This window comes from Puntigrus tetrazona, chromosome 12 (genome assembly GCF_018831695.1).
Source record: "Puntigrus tetrazona isolate hp1 chromosome 12, ASM1883169v1, whole genome shotgun sequence".
Classification (NCBI taxonomy): Eukaryota; Metazoa; Chordata; class Actinopteri; order Cypriniformes; family Cyprinidae; genus Puntigrus; species Puntigrus tetrazona.
Window position 1 is genome coordinate 5,450,469 of NC_056710.1, and position 26,684 is coordinate 5,477,152.

At 35.6% G+C, this 26,684-nt stretch overlaps 1 protein-coding gene across 1 annotated transcript; it reads left to right on the forward strand.

The window, feature by feature from the left end:
- Window positions 1-2,360: 2,360 nt before the first annotated feature.
- On the forward strand, window positions 2,361-26,196 carry kcnh4b (potassium voltage-gated channel, subfamily H (eag-related), member 4b). The gene is made up of 16 exons (XM_043254437.1): window positions 2,361-2,835; window positions 5,831-6,064; window positions 8,908-9,039; window positions 9,388-9,518; window positions 13,811-14,051; window positions 14,198-14,355; window positions 14,947-15,154; window positions 16,706-16,900; window positions 17,463-17,662; window positions 19,313-19,562; window positions 19,700-19,914; window positions 20,189-20,598; window positions 21,560-21,666; window positions 21,746-21,822; window positions 22,047-22,308; window positions 22,428-26,196. The coding sequence occupies exons 1-16, from the start codon at window positions 2,760-2,762 to the stop codon at window positions 23,126-23,128; spliced, it is 3,597 nt and encodes a 1,198-aa protein (XP_043110372.1). The 5' UTR covers window positions 2,361-2,759; the 3' UTR covers window positions 23,129-26,196.
- Window positions 26,197-26,684: the final 488 nt, after the last annotated feature.

The window sequence follows — 26,684 nt, forward strand, 5'->3', positions numbered from 1 at the left end:
TCTGTATCTACAGACCAAATTCAAACCTGCTTTTTCTATCAGAAAAACTAAGTGGTATTTCCTTTGTATCTGTATGGAATTATACCATACCTTTCATTATCTCAAATACCATTCTTAAAAGTGCACTCATTAGGGTTACAAATGACTTGCTTTTCCGATCGTGGTTGCATCTCTCTTATTAGTTTTAGACCTCAGTGCTGCCTTTGATACTATTGACCATAACATTCTCTTGGATAGGTTTGTAGGTTTGTCATATCGATCATAAGTGCAGTAACCACAAGGCTCAGTACTAAGACTGTTGCTTTTAACCATACATTCTACACTTAGGAGATAGTTTTCATGGATACAATATTTAGATATTTCTTTGAGGCCTGATAAACATGTCATTTTACAGCACTAACGGAAAGCATATCTAATTTTTTTTAATTATAATTTGAATTATTGCGAATTTTAACTTTTGGACGGAAACCTCCACACATAATAACCTAGAGCACTAATTTAAAACGTGATGTACACTGTAAAAAAAAAAAGAACTGAGAAATTGCTGGCAGAAAATTACCAGGTCATTTTGTGGTAAAATTACAGACGTTTCCTTCAATTTAAAAACAGAAAATTCCGTAAATTTACAGTGCATGCTCCGTACCATATACCTACTTCCGGTAATGGTTATACAGCAAATTATGAAACTTTAGCATACTGTTTCTTCTGTAGCATTAACTAAAAATGTTTTACCTCTTAAAATCTGTATTGCTCTACATTGATTTTATATATAATCACTGGTTATGCTAGGCTATCGAATTTTATTTTACTAAAAACAAACAAAATATAATAAACATGGTTCAATAAATGAAACACGTGTACACAAAATATGAAACAAAATGTTGGATGCTGACATTTGAGATTATTTAAATAAAAAATTAATCCGCTAGTAGGTGGCAGTAAGTCACTGTTAATAAGTGAGTCATAACGATTGAACCAAATCATTTAAACTGCTGATTCATTCAGGAAGCAAAGCAGTGCTGTGGCTGGGTTTGTAATGTTTTTTTGTTGGCGAAATAGAGCAAAAACAGGCAATATGTTGTTGAAAAAGCAAGTATCTTAATTAACTTGTTTATTGAACTGTAGGATATAAAAGATTTTTTTTTTTAAAAAAATCACATTTGTAATCATTGCACTGAACTCGTGCACTAGACTTTGTCTTGTAACAATACTAAAAATATCTTAACGTTACCCATAGATAAATTACTCTAATAAAACACTAAAATGTAAGGGCATAGTCACATATATTCACATTATCTCCACAAATATAAATTAAATCAGAATCAAATCACTGTGTAAGGACATGCAAAACGGTTACGTTAAGTTAAACTCAACGGGTCTAACACAGGTTGTGTTACATAAAATAAAAAAAGGAACAATAACTGAATCCAAAACGTAGTATTTTACCTCAGGGTCGTTAATCCTTCTCCGGATGAAGTAATCCGTGTGTTGATGACGTTTGCTTCTCCCGCACGCGATTCGCGCCAGAAATTTCTTGCACCCACAATAAATTAGTCTAATAAAACACTGAAATATAAAGGCACAGTCACATATATTCACATCATCTCCACAAATACCAATTAAATCGAAACTGGAATCAAATAATTGTGTCGTTGTGTGAGGACATGCAAAACAGTAACGTAACGGGTCTCAACAAACTAATAAGATATAGCACCTAAATACAACATTGGCATTACTAAAGATGGTAAAGAACAAAAACTAAATCCTAAACTTAAAAATTACCTCAGAAGCGTTAAACTAATCCTTCTCCGGAAACTGAATGAAGTAATCTGTGTATTAATGGCGTTTGTTTCTGGTTCGCGCCACAAGGATATTGCACCCACAATGCAATGCGTCATTAAAAATTATGGAAAAACACCTGTAAACTAAAAATACGGAAAATTCCTTCAGTTTAAAACAGAAGTTTTTACTGTATTTTTACGGATTTTTTTTTTACAGTGTATGTTCTGTCATCAAGTCAACAATCTGGCTGTGAAATTTATTTGACAGCTTTTTGCCATTTGAAAGCTACATTTCTAACATATGCAAAACATTTTTCCATCTGAGAAATATCTAATATCTGTAAATGATGACACGTGCTCTCAGTGTCAAACGCAGAAAAGGTAATTCATTCTTTTCTGACCAGCGGCAGCATTTTTTCAGAGAGTGTGGGTATATGTGAACATCCGTATCTGTGATAGATTTCTTTCAGCAATGTGTGTGTGTGTGCTCTCATTGGCTGATAAGAACCGGAGGAAATGAATAGTGGGTGTGGATAAAGAGAGAAAGAGCCAGAGAAGGAGGGGTGAAGACAAATGTAACTGTCTCTGTCGCTCTGCCACAGTGTGTTACAGAACTGCAACAAATCCACGCCGTTTTGGAGATGCACATCTTGTGGATTGTCATCTATTGTCCTCTAGGTGTACACAGCTGAGACAGACTTACTAAAAAAGACAAAACAGAAGAAACTAAGTGGAAATTGGTTTTAATATATGCACTGACAAAGAAGGGGATTTGTTTGTTTCTTGGTCATACATCCACTGGACTCCAAAAGCTACCTGAGGAAGTATACAGCGAGAAAGTGTTTACTCTTTTAGGATGTGTTCTCTCTGCTGTACTTCACATTTTCCCTGGCCACCCTTTCACTGGGATGTGGTGAGGATTAATGGTTCATACAGGCTTTTCCCCTAAACATCTGCTGACTCTGGAAACCTGGCATCATGCCAGTGATGAAGGGGCTGCTGGCACCCCAGAACACCTTCCTGGACACCATTGCAACTCGTTTCGATGGCACTCGTAAGTACTGCCACAAATGTTACACACGTCTAACCCCCCAGATAGAAAGAGTGCTCAAAAGGAAAATGCACAGTTTTCAAGGTACCTTGAAGGTGAAGAAAAAAAAATAAATATTTCGCTAAAAAAAGCGAATATGCAAAAATAATGGCTTATTTCAACCAGATTCATTGAAAAATATTTTTAACAAACTTTTTTGTTTTATATAGGGCTCTATATAGTCTTGCTAAACAAGTGAGACTTTTGCTGTGTATAGCAGCTCCCTGAATACTGTATACTATCATAGTAGCACAAAAGCACACATTAAGTATGTACTGTGTGATGAGACTTTGCATTTGCACCTAAATTATATACTTGTATATTTCTGGCCTTTCATAAATAATTTTCAGTTTAAAATCATTCTCTGCTTACCTATTGCTCAAACAGCATGAGACGGGTGCTGACGGAACCTATGTGACAGGTTCATGGATTCTGTCCCAGAGGTTCATATAAATGGATATAAATGGATATAATATAAATGGATCAAACTAAATGTATTTTTTTTTACCATATTTGTTGTGGTAACTTACAGTTAAGCAGAAGGTAGTTTTTTAATGTAACATTTTCTGTTGAAACAGCAAAGTTGTTTTTAAAAACAGAAACAGGTTATATTTTTAGACTAAAAATGTAGCAGGGGTGAGGGGATCGATTAGAGATTTTACTGTTCATTTAACAGCAAAATGAAATAATAAACAATTGTGTCATAAATTATTCAACAATCGTCAGACATAAATATCTGCATCAGTGCTGTATTTCTGTACATTATACCGATTATTGTGAATCTGTAAATGTATAATTTACAGTATATGTGCTATATCTGTTCTGCAGGTTAATACATGTAAACACCACATGCAAATGTTCCTGTTTTATCATGGGAGATAAATCTCTTGTTTTGTATAGCTCTCATGGCATAATATCATTGAGACAAGTGTGTGTGTGTCATGGGAAAAGTGACTGTCAAGGGACAAAGCTGTTTGTGTTCATGGATTAATTTTACCTTGAAGAAACTCCTCAAGCTACTAGTTAAAAGGCTGGTTAACATGTTACAGTTCTCATCCATAATAGTAAAACCAAGATCCAAAATTTCCTATAACGCATTGATATATTAATATCTAATGACATTAGCATCAAAACACAAAATGCTAAAATATAATCAATAAGCAAAACACAGTTAGGCACAATTCAAATGGAAATGTGGTAACAATGTGATAACAGTATAGTTTCTTAACAGTATTAATACTAATACACAAAACAAAGGCAGCTGTACAACATATCTGAAGATAAAAAAAATTAAATACAATCCTCCCATCTGTGCTTTCTTACTCGTAATGAAGAAAATCCTTCACACAGCTTACAAACTTAATCTCTTGTGTTAGATAACATCTCCCTCACAAATACACAACAGCATGTTCTTGCACACTCACGGCTTCTTATTTAGCAATATGCTATTTTGCAAGATATTATTGTAATATATGGCCTAAAGACAAAATAATAAATTACACATTTCTAAAATACAATTACGAGCATTGAAAAATTACATATTTTAAATTGTGTTATTAGAAAACTACTCACACAAACATGATGCTAAAAATGTTTTGTGTGTGGTTGTGATGACATTAAAGTGCTAGCAAGAAATGATGCTTTGATTTGTTTGTGTCACTGGAGAGTTTAAGAAGATTCACTCAGCAGCCAAAGGTAGTAGGCATTTCTTCATTTAGTTATTATCATGTTTTTTTTTCTTAAATTGAAATTAACATTCTGTTTCAATGTAACATAATGAGGAAAGTAATTTTAATTATGTCTTAACGAGTCTTGATTTCATCTTAAACTATGATAAATACTTTAGAGACAGGTGATGTGTCAGTAATGTTAACTTATCCTCTTAAGACAAAGGATCTTTCCTCGCAATGCTGGATGCTTCTGGGTAACAAGGCACCAGTGTACTCACTGCCCAAAATAGCTGCCCTCTTGTTGCCGTAGAGACCAGCTTTCCCGTGCAGTAGTCTTAGTGATGATGGCGGGAGAAGCTGAGCTTTTTGTACTAACTGAAGACTTACTAAAAGAACTTTTGCACACATTCTGCACACACGCACACGCACACGCACACACACACACACAAAAACCCTTTACTATTTACTACAGATAAATGCTGATCATTTGTTTATAACTAATTTTATAGAACAATACAATTTAGATCAGGGCTAGTTTTGAAACTATTTTACTTCATTGAATAGTCTTTACTGTATTTTTTTCTGTTCTATTCTTGGCATAAAAAAGGTACCCACAATAACAAACTGGTGTGTAGAATTCAGATTTTATGCTGACAATTTTAAATATTCCACATACTTTTGAAAATCCTGCATTTAGTTGATTCTGATAAGCTCTAATTGTGACAGTACACATAACGTCTTTCTTCTACCGTGAGGTTATTTGGCATCACAACATTTTTGTTTCCAGACAGAACTTTAAAGAATTCTGATGCACACATCTCCCGTAAATCCTATATAATTCAACCAACCCTATGACGAAACTCCTGAAGTGCTTCCAATTTTGTGTGTGATGTGCATTAGATGTTCAGCATCTGATGAGGCACAGCAAGTACTGAAACTTGCTACTGCCAAAACATCCACAGACATGCAGCTGTGAGCAAGAAATAGTAAGAGAGAAAGAAAGAGTAATAAATGCTGTTGCTGCATATATAACATATTTGAAATAACCACCTATATAACGTACATAAATTACCCTGTAGCAGATCTATACAGGTGGACCTGGGAAAGGTGGAAGGTTTTTGAAGCACACTTCAACTGCTACAGCAAGCCCTATCCAAGTATTTGAATGTGGAGAGATAAGATCATAGGCTGCCGATGGGAAAAGAAACCAATAGAAAAGAAAACATAACTCATATCAGTTTTAGAATGCCATTTACAGCAATAATCCTGATCTCTTTTCTGTCCTATAGACAGCAACTTCCTCCTTGGGAATGCTCAGGGTCACCGAGGCTATCCCATCGTGTACTGTTCCGATGGATTTTGTGAGTTGACGGGGTTTGGGCGAACAGAGGTGATGCAGAAGAACTGCAGCTGTCATTTCCTATATGGCTCGGGCACTAGTGAGCAGGTTACTCAGAGCGTGGAGAAAGCATTGGAGAGCAAGGAAGAGTACCAGGCTGAGGTGCAGTTCTACAAGAAGAATGGTAAAAATACTCTTATCGCATATTACTTGTACTGCAAGTACCAGTCAATTTAATACAGCCTGTTTAATACAGGCACACAAAAAAATTCAGGTGTAGACTGTGATTTTAAGGAATCTCATAATTTCTGACTGCTCTGCACGACACAAATAAGAGCTCTTTTCTAGTAAGCTAAAGATCTAAATCAGGTGTGTTAGATAAGAGGGACATAGAAAATGTGTATTGCCTGGGGGTCGGTGGGGGTTGACTGGAATTGGGAAATGGGAACCACTGCCCTACTTCATCTACAGTATATCACTGCTGTGACCTTGAGCAAAGCACTGTACTGAAATTTGCTGTAGTTTGTGTGCTATTACATAGACTTACTTTTTCAGCAATGTCAAGTCAGGTTTATTTCTATAACATTTTTCACACATTTGTTTCAAAGCAACTTTACAGAGTGGATAACGTTATTTTATACAGCATTATTATGATAGAAAATAAAATTTTGTCACGTTCGCTTTTTCACTTCTAGTCATCTTTTGGTACAAGATTTAGGCCATATTAGTTAGAGGCACTTCTTGTTAAACTTACAATTTAGATATTTTCATATATATTTTTTTCATATGAATTAAGTTACCAGTGTAGTTAAGTAACCAGTAATCATTTTGAGACCAAGCACTCCAGACAAATGTATTTTTGCATAGTGTAGGGCATCTGATCTGGTAAAGGGGACCATCTATTATTTATTTTTATTAGAACTATAACACATATAGCAAACAAATAAAAAAATGAATAAGAGAAACATTTAAAATGTAAAATTATAAAAGGCTGTTTTCTCTTAATTGAGACAAGCTTTATACACTACATCTACATTTTGCTCCTCTCATCCTTTTTCCACTACAGATTTACATCTCTATAAAAAAAATGGGCAAACAGCAATTTAATGAATGTGAGTAGAATTAGTTAAGGTTCCACTTTACCAGAAACCCACTGGTCCATGTTATTTAGCACATTCAGCAAATTTAGTGATCAATGAATATCAAATAACTTACTGCTTTTCATAATGATGGAGTCCTCCTTTGAGGTGAAGCCACAATCACTAGGGTCTTATTACATCAATAAAAAACATTTTATTAAAAAAATAAAAACATGAAAACCCACCCTACTTATAACATATTTTCATACCACATATTCTTATTGGAAATCTGTTAAAAGGTCAGCAAGGCAGTGGTGACTGTGGTGAAACATGTAACCACCACAGGAGAAAGAACTATGAGAGAATTCAGAAAAAAATGGAGACGAGATGTTACAAAATTATTTTTAAACTGTAAAAGTTATGATTTATTGATAGGTTAAGTCATAGGTTCAGTGACAATGTATGAAATAGGGCTGATGTAGCAGGCACTTTACCTGCTGCATTTTGAACCAGCTGGAGCTTATTTATAGAGCCTGCATGACATTCACTCAATAAAGCATTAGAATAGTCTAGTGTTGAGGTCATGAATGCATGAATAATTTTCAGCATTAAAAGCAGCATATGGCCATAGCTGGGTAATGTAATCATTTTTTAAGGTAAACTTTAAGGTGATTCATTCATCATCAAAGACTGCTATTAAACATAAACCCCACTGGTCTGTAGTAGACAATGTCATGTTTGGTTAACAAATTATATTCTAACATTTGTACACTCACATGAGATGAAAACTGTTTAGAATAGTTATCTTTTAAGTGTATTAGCAAAAGACTATAGACCCAAGATGTGTCACACGCATAGGTTTGAATGGGACAAACGGTTAAAATGGCCAATCAATCACAAGAAGCCCCGCCTTCCAAATAAAATAGCCAATCGCTGATCTGTGAAGTCACTGCATCTGCTGTTAGAAGTAACCATTGCTATAGAAACAGTCAGCATACTGAGACATGTGCCTATGACTGCGCATGCTGAGAAATAAGCTTTTATAACTCTATTTCAGCAAAAGAAACAACAATTATTGCACAGTTGTTGTCAGATTTCATTGGTGATTTCACATCTGAAATTTAATTGTAAGATTAGTTTTTGCTTACCTCCCTCAGTGTATTATGTCATCTTGAAATTGCAAGATGGAAATGATGTTTCACCAATCAATGAAGGGAATCCTCTCTTTCCTTGACAGCAACCTCTGTAGAAACAGTAGCACATAGTGTTGTTTAGTGATGTGTGAAGTTAAAAATTAAAAATGAACTCTTTTAATAATATGAGTTACCAGCAGAGACGAAAGGACAGTCATTTACAGAAAAGTACACTAGATAGTTAGCAGTATCTATATCAGAGAACTGAAATTGCCAGAGTAGCAGTCAACAAACCTGATCGAAGAGGCATGCTGACACAGACAAATCTGCCAATCAAAATAGCGCAGGCTGTAAAAAAAGACTTTAACCCATGAAAAACACTTTAAACTGATGTAAAATAAGATCAAATTCCCATACATGCTTTTGCTAGTGTAAAAACTGTGTAAAAACTGTGTAAAATCAGTTGTAAAATCGTGTACTGGTTATTTTTACCAAAAGAGGGGGCTGTAAGTTATAAGCTACTTAGCACTTGGTCAAGCTCCGCTACTTTAGCATCTGTTTTAAGGGAGTGACATAAAGTATGGAATGCATGACAATTCAAAGAATATAGATAACATCAACTGAGATTTTAGTGATATTTAAAACCAGGAAAATATCCGCATTTCAGAAATCTGGTTAACTTAATTAATAGCGAAGCTGTAAGTTAAATTGCTTAAAAATCACCAATCATAGCAAAACTGTGTTATTGATTGACAAGTTGATTTTTTATGTAGCAACTGGGTAATTCTGCAACTTTCTTTGGTGTGTCATCACAGGAAGTTCATTCTGGTGTCTGCTGGATATCGTGCCCATTAAGAATGAAAAAGGGGAGATGGTGCTTTTTCTCTTTTCATTCAAGGACATCTCAGAAACAAAAGACAAGAGCCATCACAGCAGCAGAACTGATGGTACTGTCGACTCTACAAACATTAGTTGCACTAATCTTTTTAAATTTGCCAAATAAATAGCCTAAAAACCACTTAGCATTGGTTTTCAACATTTGATAAGAAATAGAGGGCACATGTATTAGAATGAAAATTCAGTAAGATGTTTATATACTTTTTAAGAGACATGAGCAGGAAGATGAGTTTTCAGAACAAAAAATTTAATCTTTTAGATAGAAGCTAAACATTTTTAGAGATGTTCACATGTAATCATCACTCTTTGGAGGCTTCAGGACTAGAATCTACAAAACATCTTCTAAAACACTCTGGCGCAATTTTACATTTGTATAATGTTATTTTCATTTTGTGCAGATAATAAGCCATACAAAAGGACCACTGGGAATTCTCATTTCAGTAAAGCCAGAAGGAGGGGTCACACCATGATTTACCAACTAACCAGCCAGTTTACCCGTGACGGCAAAAATGATGTCAACATAAGCCGGGTAAGTATGAATTATGTACAAAAAAATAAGAAAGTTCATTAAACTAATTTCATGGTAGTCATTTCTCATGGAATGGCGATGGCATATACTAGGGGTGTAAATTGAATGTTAAAATAAATAATGGGGAAAAAAATCATGTTGCGCAATATCATCTTTAATGACAACTAATGATTAGCTTGTGCAGTGAGAGAAGCAATGACAACAGTCAAGAAAGTCTGTGTCATGTTCATATTAAAACAAAAACAATAAAATTAGGTAGAGAAAAAAATTATTGTAATGTTATGGATATATGAAAATATATGTAGATCTGTTTTGATTTATCAGTACATCAGAAGTCATTTGACTAATGCATGAATCTATCTGTTGGTTATAGCAGTTCTTTAGCTATAATTTACAGATACTTTCGCAAAATTTAGCCGACTTTAGTTCAAATAATTTTGTTGTACATTTTTTTCTTTTTTTTCTCTCTCTAAAGTAGTATGTGCATTAAGATGTCCTTCCGATATTTCTTTTACACTTCTTTTTATCATGGGCTTGTGAGTTACTGCTACAGTAAAGCACAGGATCTATGCAGGATCCCATTTTCCAGTGACCTTTTGACTCAGGAAATGTTCAAACAGTGTAAAAGGTGCAGGCCAGAAGTATAAAGGATGTCTAATCCTCCATGTCACATGTCCACTGCAGAACAGGAGGCCAGATTGGCAGGTCACATTTCCGATCGCTGCTGTGAACAGATGGTCATGTTTTCAGCACAACTTCACTCTCAGCAGAGCCACCTGCCTTCGCTCCATCACACTCCAAGTGACTGAGAGAAAAATAGGCAAACATTGTAAGCGGGGCTCAACAATAAAGATTTTCTCTTTTTTTCATTTTCATTGCTGTCACATAAAGAGATAATTTTTTCTCTTAGTACCATGTTTTTAATTTTCCGACATATTTTCAAATGTAATTGCAAATTGTATTTTTTAATTGCATTTTCAATATGTGGATGCATAAATTGTGACATAACCCAATTGCAATTTAAAATCTTGCATTACCATTTCTTGAATGCCAATGACTGAAAATGCAAAGTCCATTTGCAACTGTATTTTCCATGTCTTACGGGCTATGAGCCTGAACATGTTTAAATAGCAATATTAATTGCCATATTTGCTTTTTCTTTTTCTCTGCATCGTGCAACTTGCCAAAACTCAACTGGAATGGCAATTACATTTGCATGTGAATTTTCCAACATCAACATCAATGCTATCAATCAAAATGAGAGGGCGGGGCTTGTTCATATTGGGAGGTGACGTTGGACAGACGATAACACAGAGTGCTTTGATCAATATAATTGAGGTTCTTATCTTATAACAGAGGATTGTGCGTACTGTTGCTCCCGATGTTAGCAGGCTATAATCGCTGCATGTAGTGTAAAAAAAGACAGAAATATGTATTGTTCCAAGAAGGTTGTCTGTTCGTTCTACAGAGGCACAAATTTATTAGCAGCTGTATTTAGCGTATTTAGTCTTTATCGATTACCTCCACTGATCAAAGCATTCGGCTCCGTCGTCTATGAGTGACGTCACCTTCCAATACAAACACGCCCCCTAACATTGCCCCGCCCTTTCATTTTGATTGACAGCGTTGATGTAGACATCTGAATTTGAAATTCAAAAGGAACTGCGCTTCCATTTGAGTTTTGGCATGTTACTTGATGCAGAGACAAATAAAAAATAAAAGTGCCAATTAATATTGCTATTTAAATGTGTTAGGTTCATAGCTAGCAAGACATGGAAAATACAGTTGCAAATGGACCTTGAAATCAATCATTTCAATCATTTTTTATTTATATAGCGCTTTTAACAACATAGGTTGCATCAAAGCACTGTACAGTATAAAGAATACAATGATAGGGATGTATAATGACGAGAGTGAACAATTTGTTATTAAATGCAGAGACTGTCTCTGTAATCAATTCAATGATAATCACTAGAAGTTAAGTGTCCCCAACAAAACAAGCCAGAGGCAACAGCGGCAAGGAAACAAAACCCCATCCATACAGAATGGCGAAAAAAAAACCTTGGGAGAAACCAGACTCAGTTCTCCTCTGACCGGACGCCCAGCACTTAACTTCCAGTTCAATTTTAAACGCAGCTGTGTCAGATAGTGTAAATGACTTAGTGTGTGTGCATCAGGAAATGTGAAAATGCACACAGTAATGGAAGATTTGCAATTGCTTTTGGATTATGTCACAGTTTATGTGTCCACATATTGAAAACGCAATTAGCAATTCCATTTGAAAATAGTCTGGAAAATCCTTCCATAGTAAAAGCTGGACATTCTATAACTAAAATGTTACTTATTTCATACTTTTAATGCCTCAGGGCTGTCCACATGCTCAGAATGTACCGGTATTGTATTTTAAATGCTGTGCTTTGGGAGGGAGAGGTCTTAGGATCTCATTGGGCTGTGACTTTCAGCATTTACTTAGGTGATTTGAAGTCTGAAGCTTTGAGAATAAAGATCGTGGTTATCAGCTGGAAAAAGTATGGATTGTCTTCTTCAAAAACGGAGTGAGATGCTTCTCCAAGTAGAGGAGTTCATGTTTCCTCTGTGTGTTTTACACGGTGTCTTGGCTGACCCTGATGGAGAGGGCTTAAAGCTTGGCATCTGGGAGAGACTAAGTACTAGGTCCAGTCATTTGGTTAGGATGCATCCCAGATACCATACAGTGGAGGTGTTCCAAGCACGTCCAACAGGGAAGAGACCTCGGAGCAGACCCAGGACATGCTGGCTTGGGAATGCCTTGGCATCCCACAGGTTAACCTGGAGGAAGTGGCCAAGGAAAAAGATACAGTATTTAGGTGTCCTTACTTTGAAAGTGATTGGATGGATCATCCAATATTTTTTTGACTGTTTATGTTTATTTAAGAAGTAGCAGACTGTGTTTACCTGAATACTTGTAAAGACAGCCGTTGTGACAGCAACATGTTGTGTTTTTGCATATTTGCTCTGAAAAACGTGAAAGTAGATGGATTTTCGGAAGAATTTTCAGCTGGTAAACATGTGTTTCATGAGTTTCCCTGCCCATCTAGTCCTGGTTGTTAATAGTAAACAAACTTGCTGTCCTCAACAGAGGCTATAACATAAAGACTATTTAAAGGCATGAGGTTGTGTTGTGTTGTGTGTTCTGTGACATCACGGGTCTATTCTTTAATCTTAATGAAGAGTGTGGCAGATGAGTGCATGGAGGATTAGAAACCACATGATTTGCTGCCTCAAACTAATCATGACCAAAGACCATGAGCTTGACTGATGCCCTGACCTCTGTGATGTAAAAGTTAAATTAAGAAATAAAAGACCAAGATATATCATCTGTAATGCAATGTCCTTGAAGATAAAGACTGAATTCAGTTTCCTGTTATTTTCTGAATAATAACAGATTATTCTGCCAGTTGTGCTTCACGGTAATCAAAGATACTTACTGTTGAGACTTGACTAAAACAGTATGTTAGTAAATTTATTTTTGTGACTAGGATATTTAGGGCAGAATTTGACTTTATTTTTGAGGAATTGACTGTACTGTTGTCAGATTGTTTTAAATTGTCTTTATATAGCTTATGGGAGTAAAATATGAAGAAAGAGTGTGTAAGATTTGGAATGAAAATTGTGGTTTTGGTCAGATGTTTTTTTTAAAATTTTGAACTATTTACGCTTGCCATCTCATAAATTCTACCTGCTCTCATGGCATAAATGTACCTTGGTGCACTGTTTAGTGAGACACAAAATACATACTGAGAAGTAGGCCTATATGTCACTGCAGTTTCCAAAAGAAATGAACACTAGAGGCACCTAGGCACCTAGAAAACACCTTTTATTAATTTTCACACAAATGTACAGAGTTTCCATTAATAAAACATAATTTTCGCATATTTGAACAACATCGTTAATGCTGAGATTTTTGAAGACTGATGCTTTTAAAAATTAGCATTACAAATATCCAGCTTCATCTCTATGGGTTCTCAGAGACGTAGGTATGTTTGGCAGCTCACAGAGTGCAGAGACAAAGCAGTTCAAATCTGTGTGAAATTAAATTAAAATGCCAAAATTGCATCAATAAATGTGTTTTTATACCAGTTTTGCATTTGTTTACACTATCAGGTAGGTTTTGATTTGGATTTCCAACAAAATGCATGTAAGGTTACTGTAGTATATGAGAATCATATAAATCTTCGTGCTACCTTGAAGACGTTGAGATATTTGGTTAAAAGAGAACTCATCTCTCAATTTCTTTGCTCTTATTCCCCCAGGACATGTTTGAAAAACCATCCCTGCCTGAGTACAAAGTGGCAGCAATCCAGAAGTCTCGATTCATCCTGCTGCATTATAGTGTGTCCAAAGCATTGTGGGATTGGATGATTCTGCTGGCTACATTCTATGTTGCTGTGACTGTGCCGTACAATGTGTGTTTCACGGCGTACAGCGATGTGGAGACTGCAGGCAGGAGCACAATAGTTAGCGATATCGCAGTTGAAATGCTTTTTATTCTGGGTGAGTCTATTCACTGAAAGAATCTTCGAGTGACCTTGTGCTATCAAATATTTTAAACATAAATCTTCAATAACCACCTGTGATATATCATTGCTTAAAAAGAGACTTTCCAAGAAAATGTCATTAATCTAAGTTTTCTGTTTTAGACATCATCCTTAACTTTCGCACCACGTACGTGAGTCAATCAGGGCAAGTGGTGTACGAGTCTCGCTCTATCTGTCTACATTACGCTACTACTTGGTTCTTCGTGGATCTGGTGGCTGCGCTGCCCTTTGACCTGCTCTATGCATTTAACATTACTGTTGTAAGTTCAAATCTATGAATGTAGAAAACATTTTTCCAATAATATTTGACTCTGGATCACAAAACCAGTCATAAGTAGCACAGATTTATTAATAGCAATAGCCAACAATATATTGTATTTGTCAAAATTATATATTTTTCTTTTATGCCAAAATCATTATATTAAGGTCATGTTCCATATTTTATAAATCGCCTACCGTAAATAAATTAATACCTAATTTTTAAATAGCAATATGCATTGCTAAGGACTTCATTTGGACAGCTTTAAAGGTGATTTTCTTAACATTTCGATTTTTTGGACCAAAAAAATTTAAACATCCTTTTAAATATCTTGGCCAAATATTGTCCTATCCTAACAAATCAAACATCAATGTGGTCCAGGGTCACAAATAGCTTGTTTTAGTAGAATTGGGAGAGTATGATGGTTCAAAAAAGATCTCCAAATTTAATTTACATACAGTATACAGGTATGGTACAGAATAGTTATGTTTTTAGTTTGGTTTTAGTTTTTGGAGAATTAGTCAATTATATGAATACAAGTTATTAATATTTAAATAGGCTATTGACACACACATGTTTGTGCTTGTTCAAGACATCTCTAGTGCACCTGCTGAAAACTGTGCGATTGTTGCGTCTGTTAAGACTGCTGCAGAAGTTGGACAGATACTCACAGTACAGCGCCATGGTACTAACGCTGCTCATGTCGATGTTTGCTCTGCTGGCTCACTGGATGGCCTGCATCTGGTACATCATCGGGCGCAAAGAGATGGAGACCAATTCCAATAGAGCCTGGGATATTGGTGAGATATTCACGCAGTCTGACAAGTCAAATACATCTTTAAAAGTCTGTGGTGCTCTTGTCAAGTTATGTGCAAATAGGATGTTTCCTTGAAAAGTGAAGAGACCATCTGACAAATGTGTAAAGTGACCAGATTTTGTTTCCTCATACTGTTTATATGGGCAGCTTTCACAAACCAAAAGAAAATAGGGAAAAATATTAACTCTGATCAAACAGCTGTACAGAAAGATTAAGAAAATGAATTTGTGATCCAAATGTTTATCTGCCTATTAGGTTTCGTTTGTTTGTTTTTTTTGTTTTTTGCTTAGTCTTTTAATAAACTTTTATAATAATAGAATAATGAAGATACAGGAGAATAGAAACATGAAGGTTCAGACGTAACTCAAAGTGAAATACAGTTCTGTAACGTGTACATTTATCATGTAACATATGCTGCAGTGAATTCCAAATAGTTAACAGTTGTCATTCTTGCTCTGTGACGAAATCTGTTCAAAAGATAACATTGTAGAATGAACATTTTATAATGTTTCCAATTGTGCCAATACCTACCAACTAATTGGCAAGGTTGTGAGCATAATTGCACTTTATGAATGTGTACTACTCCTAAGAAGAGAACCATATATTAATCATAAACTTTTCTTGAAATATAAACTTTAAGAATGGTGTGAAAAGGGATGATCTTATATTAAATACTTTTAAAGTATTTAATTTTTTAGATCTAGATTCTTATTTTGTGATGGTATTACTGTACAAATGTAGCAACTTTATGTCTTGTTCAGTTTTCTGACCTGTAGGTAGAGTTTTGGTGGATTTGTCTGAGTAAGAAAAGAGTTGCTACGTGCCTAAACAAAAGAAAACGATCTGCAGCTAAGCCCACATAGACAGGTTTTTAAAAAGTATTGAAAAATGGTTCCTAGAGAGTCAAACTCGATTATGTGTGCACATTGTGCCGTCACAAGCATGCATGCAAGCTATTCATCAGTTTTTAGCATGTGGAAGAGTGCTTTGGTTGTGTCTGCCATCATGCCGTTGGGGACTTTTGCATAAGACAAGATGTCTCAGTGCTGGCTGCATTACTGAGTGCCACAGCACATCTCATTTCACAGTAAATGCTGCCCCATCTGCATTGGGTCGGAGTCGCTTATAACATGCCTTTGTAAATGCAACATGTGCCAGGTTAACTTTTCCCATTTGCATAATTTCAAACAATTTGGTAAACAGAGCTTTGGCACCACATTTGTAATAAGAAGCATGTATATACTTTTGGTCAATCAAAAAAGATCTGTAATTTTCCACCGAAATAGAAGCTTGGTGGTTTAATGTTGAAAGCAAAGAAATAAATATTAATACATTTTTGTATTATTATTGTAATTTTACTATTCTACCATTGTGGAAAAAGTAAGAGAGTAAAGCAGAAATGTGTGTGACTATGCAACATTAGAGATGTTCAAATCACAATATATGAAGAAAAAGATTATCATATAGGTTTTTGGCCATATCTTGCAGCACTAACATGCAGTTTGACATTAGATTCTTTCTTTCTTTTCATCAGGCTGGCTACATGAGTTGGGCAGGCGTTTGGACAAGCCCTATCTGAACAGTACAGCTGGTGGTCCTTCGGTTCGCAGTGCCTACATCGCCTCTCTGTATTTCACCTTAAGCAGTTTGACCAGCGTAGGCTTTGGCAACGTTTGTGCCAACACTGATGCTGAGAAAATTTTCTCTGTTTGCACTATGCTCATTGGGGGTAAGCAGTAACTTTCACAGTATTCTAATTGATTTATTTACCTAAATTAGCTTTCTGGAATATCTCATTTTCATATGGTCTCTTGCATTCATTCATTTACAGCATTTGTCACAGTTAAACAGTATTTGATAAGCGCTTACACATGATTTCGATTAATATGTACTATTTAATATGTCTTATAACTCAATGGACAAAACACCAAAATACACAAAGTGTAAAATGTCACGTGAACGTATCTGTCAACCAACAACACACTGATGTGCTCAACAATAAACCTTACAATAAATTCCCATCAGTAGGTTTATGCTGTTTTCATGGTCCGTGTTACACTGCAAACTGCTGCAGTAATGTATAGGGTAAAGTGTGCACTTACTTTTAAATGGTGTATAGTGTATTAATCTTAAATCTAGATTAAGTCAAGGTTTATCTAATAATTCTGTTGCACCAAACTTTAAACATTGTTTAAAAAGTAGTACTGTCTATGTTTGACATTTGACATTTAATAAGACATTGCCTGTGTTGCTAGTTGGCTAGATTGTGACTGATTGTTTCTCTGACACAGCTCTCATGCATGCTGTGGTGTTTGGGAATGTAACAGCCATCATCCAGCGCATGTACTCACGTCGCTCACTATATCACACGCGTATGAAAGATCTGAAGGACTTCATTCGTGTTCACCGGCTGCCACAGCAGCTGAAACAAAGCATGCTGGAATATTTCCAGACCACCTGGTCTGTGAATAATGGCATTGATGTCAATGAGGTGAGAAAGTGCTTGCATTAACAAGTGTTTTTTCTTATTCATTTACATTTTATGTAAAATAAATTCAGTCTGTGCAAGGATATCGGTAGCACTTTATAATATAAGTGTACACTAATAAAGTAGTTACAAATCTATTCGTGGTTCGTGGTTAATTCCTAGTTGATAAATTGTAGGTAAAAAATGAATAAACTTAAACATGAAAAAATTATTTTATCATTCATAGTCAGTGTAATTAACACAATTATCATTGCTTAATTAAGTCTTATGTAAAGAGTTAGATAATGCTTTGTTAACAACTTCTCACAACATATGAAATATTGTTGGTTTAAAACACTTAATTAATAACATTTTCCCATTTTCATTAACCTAAGCTAAAGTGAGAACTATTCAAACCTTATTGCTACTTAACAATTGTTAGATTTTATATTTTGGATACTTTTGAATAATCTAAGTAACTTTCTTATTTTAACTTTCTTATGTTCTTATCACATCACATTACTGACACACAACGGTACTATTTGAAGATGTAAATCCTTAAAGCTGAGATCACGACACATACACATATTTGATGATTTCCACTGTCAGGCAGATATTGCAGGCAGAACATAGGTCAGGTATGAATGCGTTTCAACATCTAGCCAAACCTGTGAGAAACTGCAACACATTGACACTGCCTCTACTTTGGTGAAAATTTTATTGATTGCCAATGAGATGTGAAACGCTCAGAAAAGACTTTCACGATATATACACAGCATCACAGACAGAGTCAGGCCCCATTTACACTTTCAAACAGCATAACGGCATTTTTAAGGTCGAAAACAGAGGTCATGTCCACACATACACAGGTATTATTATACAGAGTTTTTCCTACTTCCATTCTTAAAATAAAATCTCAGTCCACATGAGAACTCATACGAATACTTTGACGCACTTTCAAGAGTGTGCCAAATCAACATGTGGCAATTTAATCTCAAACATAATGCCATGTGGGCCAATCAAAAGCCTGAAAAAGTTTGCAATAGTTGAAGATAACAGCGCAGACTCCAACGTCACAAGCCAAAAAATGATACAACAATAACATTGCATTGCACAAAAATAAAACTTTCAAAAATGTTTGATTTCAAGAATCTGATGAGGCATTTGCTTGTGAACGAATGGCCAAAACACATAAAAAAGCAGCAGTTTACAAAATATCCATGTGGAGTTTTGAAAAATCTGCAAACCCGGTTTTAGTTTGAAAACTCTGCATTTCAGTGTTAACGGAGCAAATTGAAGACTTTTAAAAACGATGGCGTGGCTGACCCAGCATGCCTGTCAACAATGCCTTCGCAACACTTTAGCAATCACAAATTACTGCTTATTCATAGTTAGTGAGATATTTGTTTAGTTTAGGTATAGAATTAAGTGGTGTATAATATGGTCATTCAGAATAATGCATATATGCTTTAGAAATACTAATAAACAGCCAATACGTTAGTAATATGCATGCTAATAAGACACTAGTTAAATTATATGTATTATACATTTTTTAAGTGTTAAGGATCTAATATACTTTCAAAAGCCGAAAACCAAGTTTGTAGGGGAAAAAATATTGTTCATTTTAAAGAATAGTAAAGAAGGTTTTTTGTTGTTGTTTTTTTTTATCTGCAGCTTTTACACGATTTTCCTGACGAGTTGCGTGCCGATATAGCCATGCACTTAAACAAAGACATCCTGCAGCTGCCTGTGTTTGATGGTGCTAGTAGGGGTTGTCTGCGCTCACTCTCCCTCCATATCAAAACCACTTTCTGTACACCGGGAGAATATCTCATTAGACAGGGGGACGCGTTGCAGGCCAACTACTTTGTCTGTTCTGGGTCACTGGAGGTTCTAAAGGACAACATGGTCTTGGCTATTCTTGGTTTGTACTAAACTATTACTTGTCTATGTGGTCTATCTACAGTACAACTATAGTATTATACATTTATAAACAGATTAACATTAAAATAGATTGTAATAGATGATAATTGATTTTATTCAATGTTGATGTCTTTACAGGAAAAGGAGATCTAATTGGCTCAGACCTGCCAGGCCAGTATCACGTGATCAAAACGAATGCAGATGTGAAGGCACTGACTTATTGCGACTTGCAGTACATCAGCATGAAAGGTTTAAGTGATGTTCTTGAACTATATCCCGAGTATGCCAGCATCTTCACTACTGACATTCATCGAAACCTCACATACAATCTGAGAGAGGGCAGTGAGACTGAGGTAAGGCTACAATCAATCAATCAATCAATCAATCTCAACATACATACTTACATAGTACACTAACTCTCACATCAAAATGAGCTAGATCACTTCCCTATTTAATCCTGTATAGAAATAATTGTTAATAAATTCGGCTTGTTGTGCATGTATGAGGGGTTTGGGCCCAAGACTTAGCTCTGAGATATCACCACACTCTCCTTGAACTACAGCTAATTTAGATGTAAACCGTACAGTATCTAACCCATTCCCTGGTATCACTTCTTTCTCCTTGCAGCAGAACTACCCAGACTCCACTGCATCAACTGAGAATAAGCGGCCCTCTATTGTAGAAAAGGCTGATGATCCAGACAAGTACTTCCATGTCCCACCTGTTTCCAGTACATGCCGAAACCTTCTTCTCCCCAATATAGGCAGCCCAGTACGACGGACATCATTAGGGAATCTTTTAGGGGAGGAGTTACTGCAATTTAATGCCCTGCGACATTGTCGTTCACCCGTCAGGGGTTGGAGTCCAAACCCCTCCCCCAAACAACAGACCAAAGTACAGAAGCAAACCCTCCCACCCACTTCTTCACCCAAACCCACCCATAGGACACAGACAGATCCTGGAGGTACAGGACGCAAACCTGCCAAACTGCTCATCCCTACTCTCAACTGCTTTGGACCACCAGATCTAAGTCCAAGGTAACAGAGGTTCTTAAGAGATATATTATTAATAAATCATCTTATAGATTGTTTGTTTTGATTTAAGTTTGATTAGTTTAACTCATTTGTTAAAGTATTTCCTATTGAAAAGGATGGAACATGTTGAGATTTATGCTACAAATTAACATAACCATGATTTGGTACTGTGAAGGTTGGTCTCAAGGTCAACAACGCACCAATTTGACATCAAAGAACTAGTGTCTGAAATCTAATGGTGATGTTTACTTGCATTGTCTGCATCTGAACCAAAAAAGGTGCACATTACTCACCTGAGTGAGTTAACTGTTTATAGACACTGGTGACAGTAGTCCATATCTGGCATTCAAAATTAGGAGTGCGGATGTGCAAACCATAAACAAAGCAGCACTTGTCATTTGAAAATATTTATGTTGGCTCAGGTAAAATTAGAATATCTTTGCACACCATTTGCTAGCTCTTAACATTTTAGATTTTCTGCCTGTGCACTGAATAGTCAGAGTGATTGAATTTCAACAGGATCAATTTACAGTTTCCAACCCGTACAGACGGTCTGGAACTTCGAGCTGACAGATGCTCAGTGACTGTTTGACAGTTGACCGTCAGCTTAGTGTGTCACAGCCTTTAGACCTACTTGTTTTAAGATCAGAGATCCTACCCTTGTATAAAGTATGTGACAATATGAATTAATGTTGAATACTTTTTTTTAAAGAGCATTAGAGCCCAGGTAAGTACACTTCCATGATTTAAGTAAAGTGCTACATTTTCGTGCACTAATTTTGTATTTATTATACTAAAAATGATTCTTTAGTACTTCTTAAAATAAACTTAAACTGAAACAATCTAAGTGTACTCAAATGTGCTATTTTAAGACACGATGAATATGAAATTGTATGAAAGATGGCATGAAAGATATTTTGATTAATATTTGTTAGTAACAGATTGTGTTTCTGTCTTTTTATAGAGTTGTAGATGGAATTGAGGACAACGGACATGTTTTTCATTTTAATGTAGAGGACACCACTGTCAAAACTAGTACAGTTACATCACTGGGCAGTAAGACACTGAATGGTAAGTATATTTAATTATTTGTAATTTAATCACATACTGCATAAACCAGTTGGGTCATTGCATCTTTGTTTTAATGCAGGGTCTGGTCAGGTGAATGCATCACTGCTTCATGAGACAAAGGAAGTGAGAGAGACCATTGCCCAACTTAACACGAAGGTACAGACAAATCTCATCCCTAAACACAAATCCATTAAAACTTTCTTAAAAAGGTTCCTACTTACTGTACAAGCTCAGCAATCATTATTACAAAAGATGCACTGAAGTGAAAAAATGAAAAATAAAAATTAAATTTGCAACTGATGGTTTATTTGTAGTTTATAAGTTGTAATTTCTATATATATTTAAATGCAATATTTTAATACAACTCAATACAATTGCAGATGGGCAACCTGAAACAGGAAGTGTCAATTCTAACAAAGGATCTGCATCACATAATGCACCTTCTACAAGCACAGATTGCCGTTCGTCATTACACAGCACCTTTGTCCTCCTGTCCCTATGGAGTACACATGATGTCCAGTTCGTCTGTCAGTATGTCTCCAGCCTACATCTTGGGTTCCAGCATCCACATGCAGCACAAAGACCACGTTGTCCCTGAGGGTCTACTGGGGTCCACATCTTGGAGTCATGGCAGACCTAGTGGTATGGCTGCAAACTCCCTGTAGCTTTTGTTTTTTTCATTGATGAAATCCGTATTTCTCCATACAAATTGGCAGAGACTGCATCAACATTTGATTAAAATATTTCTCTGGTTTGTGCAGGTGGATCTGGTTTCGCTCAGCACACTGAGAAAGAGGGACACTTTCACCAGCATGAGCCTAATCAACACTCTCCAGTCACAGCAAAGGAGCCCTGTTCCCATGACTGGAGTTCCATCTACACCTCAGTTCCATCTAATATCAGTCACCAACCCTTCTCTACTGGCTCCTCTCTCCTTAGCATCAGCACAGGAACCCAAGGGCCAACACCTGGAGAGAACCCCCAAGCAGAGGGCTCATCACTGGGCATTTGTGCTGGAGATGGAGCCCATGCCAGTGTCAGCCAGTCACATCCCATTTTACATACATTGTGTCCTCAAAAATTGGAGAGTTCATCTTTTTCTTGCAATGTCACACCAAGCTCTTATTCACACCTACACCCTTCCACAGAACCAGCGTTTTCCTACTCCACTCCAACCGTGGAAGAGCACAGGACTCCAGAGTTAGTCCTAAATCAGAATGTGGTATCTTCCACTTTGCTACAAGAGAATTCTTCACCTTCTCCAAAGTTATCAGGCATAGTTCACTCTTCTCTTGAGGAGTCACCTGAAGTAGAGCACACCAGTCGGGAGTACCTACTGGGTAATCAAAGGCTGGGCCAAGATAGTGAGACATCAGAGAGCAGGTCTAGTGGGTCAAGTGTAGGACTTTGCAGCCAATCCGAGAGCTCAGAGACCACATGGTGCCTGGATCTGATGGACTGACACTAAGGAAAGACCATAATCAAGATATCTGCAACCAACATTTTTATTTGAATTTTAACACCATTTTCTTTTTATTATGAGTTTCATAAATTCATAAGTATGAAGAGAAAAAGCTGCTCAGCAATTAATCATCTGGACCATCACCAGATCCATTTTTCACCAGCAGGGTGTCTTTGTTGGTGGCAGAGCCAGTGCCTGATCTGGAATCTTTTCCTGTTCCACCACAAAAATGGCAGTAATGGTGTGGAAGAAACTGGCACCACACCAACTTCTAAAACCTGCTAGTCTTAAACAAGAAATCACAAAAAGTTAGGAGCCAGGGCCTGGATGTGCTTACCAAGTAATTTTTTTTAAACTCTCACACATACACAAGTGCAGACTCCCACAGCACTAGACCAGACTAAACTAAGAACACACTAAACTATTTTTATCAGGAAAGCTATTATCAGTTTGCATATATTTACTGTAATTTTCTGGCACATGCACTGAATTTGCTGTACACACGACCAACTGCTTTTCTTTCTTTTTTTTGTTAGAGGAATAATTTGCTCAAAAAGGGAAATTGTATCATTATTTACTCACTCTCTTGTTTTTCTGAACCCTTAAGACTTTTGCATATCAAAGTTGAAAATATTTGTAATATTCTTTTCTGATTTTTGTCAATTCATTAAAGGTTGAGGCAAACATTTTTAAGCTTCAAAAAAATTCAGAAAGACACTGAACCCTGAACACAGTTCACAAGATTAGAGTGGTTTATCCACATCTTCTGAAGACACACAATATGCTCACAGCTGCTGAAATATTTGTACCTGGATTGGCATAAAGTCACCCAACTGAAATGTGAAAGGCTGGCGAAGACCAAGATACATTAAAGCACTGAGTGAAAATCAGGGTTATTCCACCAAATACTGATTTGTCAACTTCCTAAGTTGTGTTCAACTTATTTGAGATCTGAAATCACTGCATCTTTTTTGGAGAAATGATGTCAGTAGTTTATAGAACAAAACTAAAATGTTCATTACTCTTACACATACAAATAGTAAAACCAGAGAAGCTGATCATCAGTAAGTCATCATCGCTTAATTTTTTTGCAGAGCTATAAAGCAAATAATAATAAACAGAAACTCAAGTTCAACATTTTGGTAACACTTTAGTTAAACTCAGTTATTGCATTAACTTTAACATTAAATTTTTTTGCATGATGCATTAATCTTTGTTAACACTGCCAATGTTAGCTCAAGTCCATAAATAGCATTAACAGGTATAATCCTGCTCAGTCCTCACTGTAGGACATTAAAATAGTTTTTAATCCACCTTATTTTGCAACACAAAAGTTAGCTGTTTTCTTGGCAAAAGACTTCCAGTTCATTAGCTAGTTGATTTCACAGGTAAAATAACTGGAAATAGATGACACCAGAACTTGCACGTTTATAATGCAAATGGATAAAGAAATAGTTTTTGCTAAATTGTCAACTGGAAATTATTTGATTAATGTTTTTCAATAAGAAGGTCAATTATAAGGACCAGTATTCTGCATTGAAATATTATACCTTTAGATGATCAACAAGCTATAATGCAAATTCATTTTCGAAACTGCTTTATCTTTTCAGAAACTTGGTTCCTGGTATTCCATCTCTTTCTCAAAAACTGTAAAACTATGCAAAGCTACATATAAATTATGTCAACAAATTGAGAGCATATTCACTAAAAAAGGAAAAAAAATGGTGACTGTATTGTCTGTGTTCATGAATACATGAGTACATGAATACATAAACGGTCTACTGTGGACATTGTGGAATTCACAAAATTCTGTTAAAAAAATTATTTTCACTGAACCTTTTAGTTTTCTGTATGTCTATATGTTCCTGAGTTGCATAGTGGATTATTATTTTTCCTACAGAAAATGTACTCTGAAATGATGAATGAATATTTTAAACTACTGCAAATATCTAGGACACAGCATGTATGTACAGTACTTTATCATTTTGTTGTTTTCTCAAATGGGACATATCAAAGAAAAGCAGGCGAATGCACAATAAAAATTGTACTGTAGTTAGATTATATTAAAAAATGTATTGTATTCTAAATGTACTACAGTTAACAGTTGTTTTTTTTTGCAGCAGACTGTTCTGACATACCTCTATAAATAATGGCCATGATAGACTGCCCTCATGTTCAATATTTATTATTTGAATTGTTTTCAATTAGACCTAATTATAATGTATTATTTGACCATGTAGTACTGGAAGAAATGTTACCATAAAATGAAAAACCCAGAATGTATCCGTAAAAGGATTATTCTGTGTTACTTTCAGAACAGATACAATGACAGCCACTTTAATACATATATGCACAGTTGACAAAATACTGCATGACAAATTAACAAAACTTATTAAAACAAGCTTATTATGCATTTCAAATATATTGCTGTCATTGCTGAATCTGAGAATGTTGCATGTTGCATTAAAATCTGCTGCCGGAACTCCAGTAGTACCCTATATTGCACTAGTAACTGATTTTAATACTTGGATTAATGAGACTCAGGGTTTATTTTCATTTGCACAATGTGTGACACTTAAATCGATGATAAGGAGCTATTTAATTTAATTCTACATTATATGCAACATGGGCCTGCACACATACGAATTAATATAGATTTCATGTGGACACTCGTATATGGTTATAGTGTATAATGAATAAAGTTATAATAAATGTTCACAAATGAACTTGAGTGGTCATACAAGTAGCATTGCAGTAGCAAACTGGACAAAAATGATTACACATTCATGTATTGTTTTATACATTTAAGAACTATGACACTGAATACCGTATACAGAAGACGTAATTGTTCTGTTGAGGGCTGTTTATGCTTTTATTGATTATCAATCGAAACCAGACTTTTTAATTGCAAACATTTACATTAAATATGTAATGATTATATAAAATTATTTTCCCCTCATTTTACCACTTTTTGCATGTTAACTGTTATCCAATTGTAAATCTGCTTTGTTTATATGCATGCAAATATATTTAATTATGAGGGTTTCAATAAAAAACCTTTTCCTTTAGTGTGTTCTTATTATCTTTGTCTCAACTTCAAGTAAAGTTCTCAAAAAATATTTTTGGGCAGGGCCAGAGTTTATCTTTAGAATTATCTTGTTAAATATATCCGTGTTGTCCTTTGTCATATGTAAATTAAGATGCTGTAGACTGTTACCAATACAATATTTTGCAACATCAACAAAGCTGGGTAACACTTTATTTTAGCGTCTCTTAACTAGTTGCTTACTAGCATGCATATTAATAGAATATTAGCCATTTATTAGTACAATTTAATGCCTTATTCTACATGACAGTATTCTACATCCCTAATTTTCTACCCAGTATCTAAACTTAACAACTACCTTACAAACTATTAACAAGTTGAAAATTAGGAATTTATTGAGGGTCATAGTTAATATTAAATGTGTTACCCAACTGACCTGGCATTCATTAACACAGACTGTTTAACGCACTAAAATATATTCACATTCACACGGCATAATGCTATGAAATT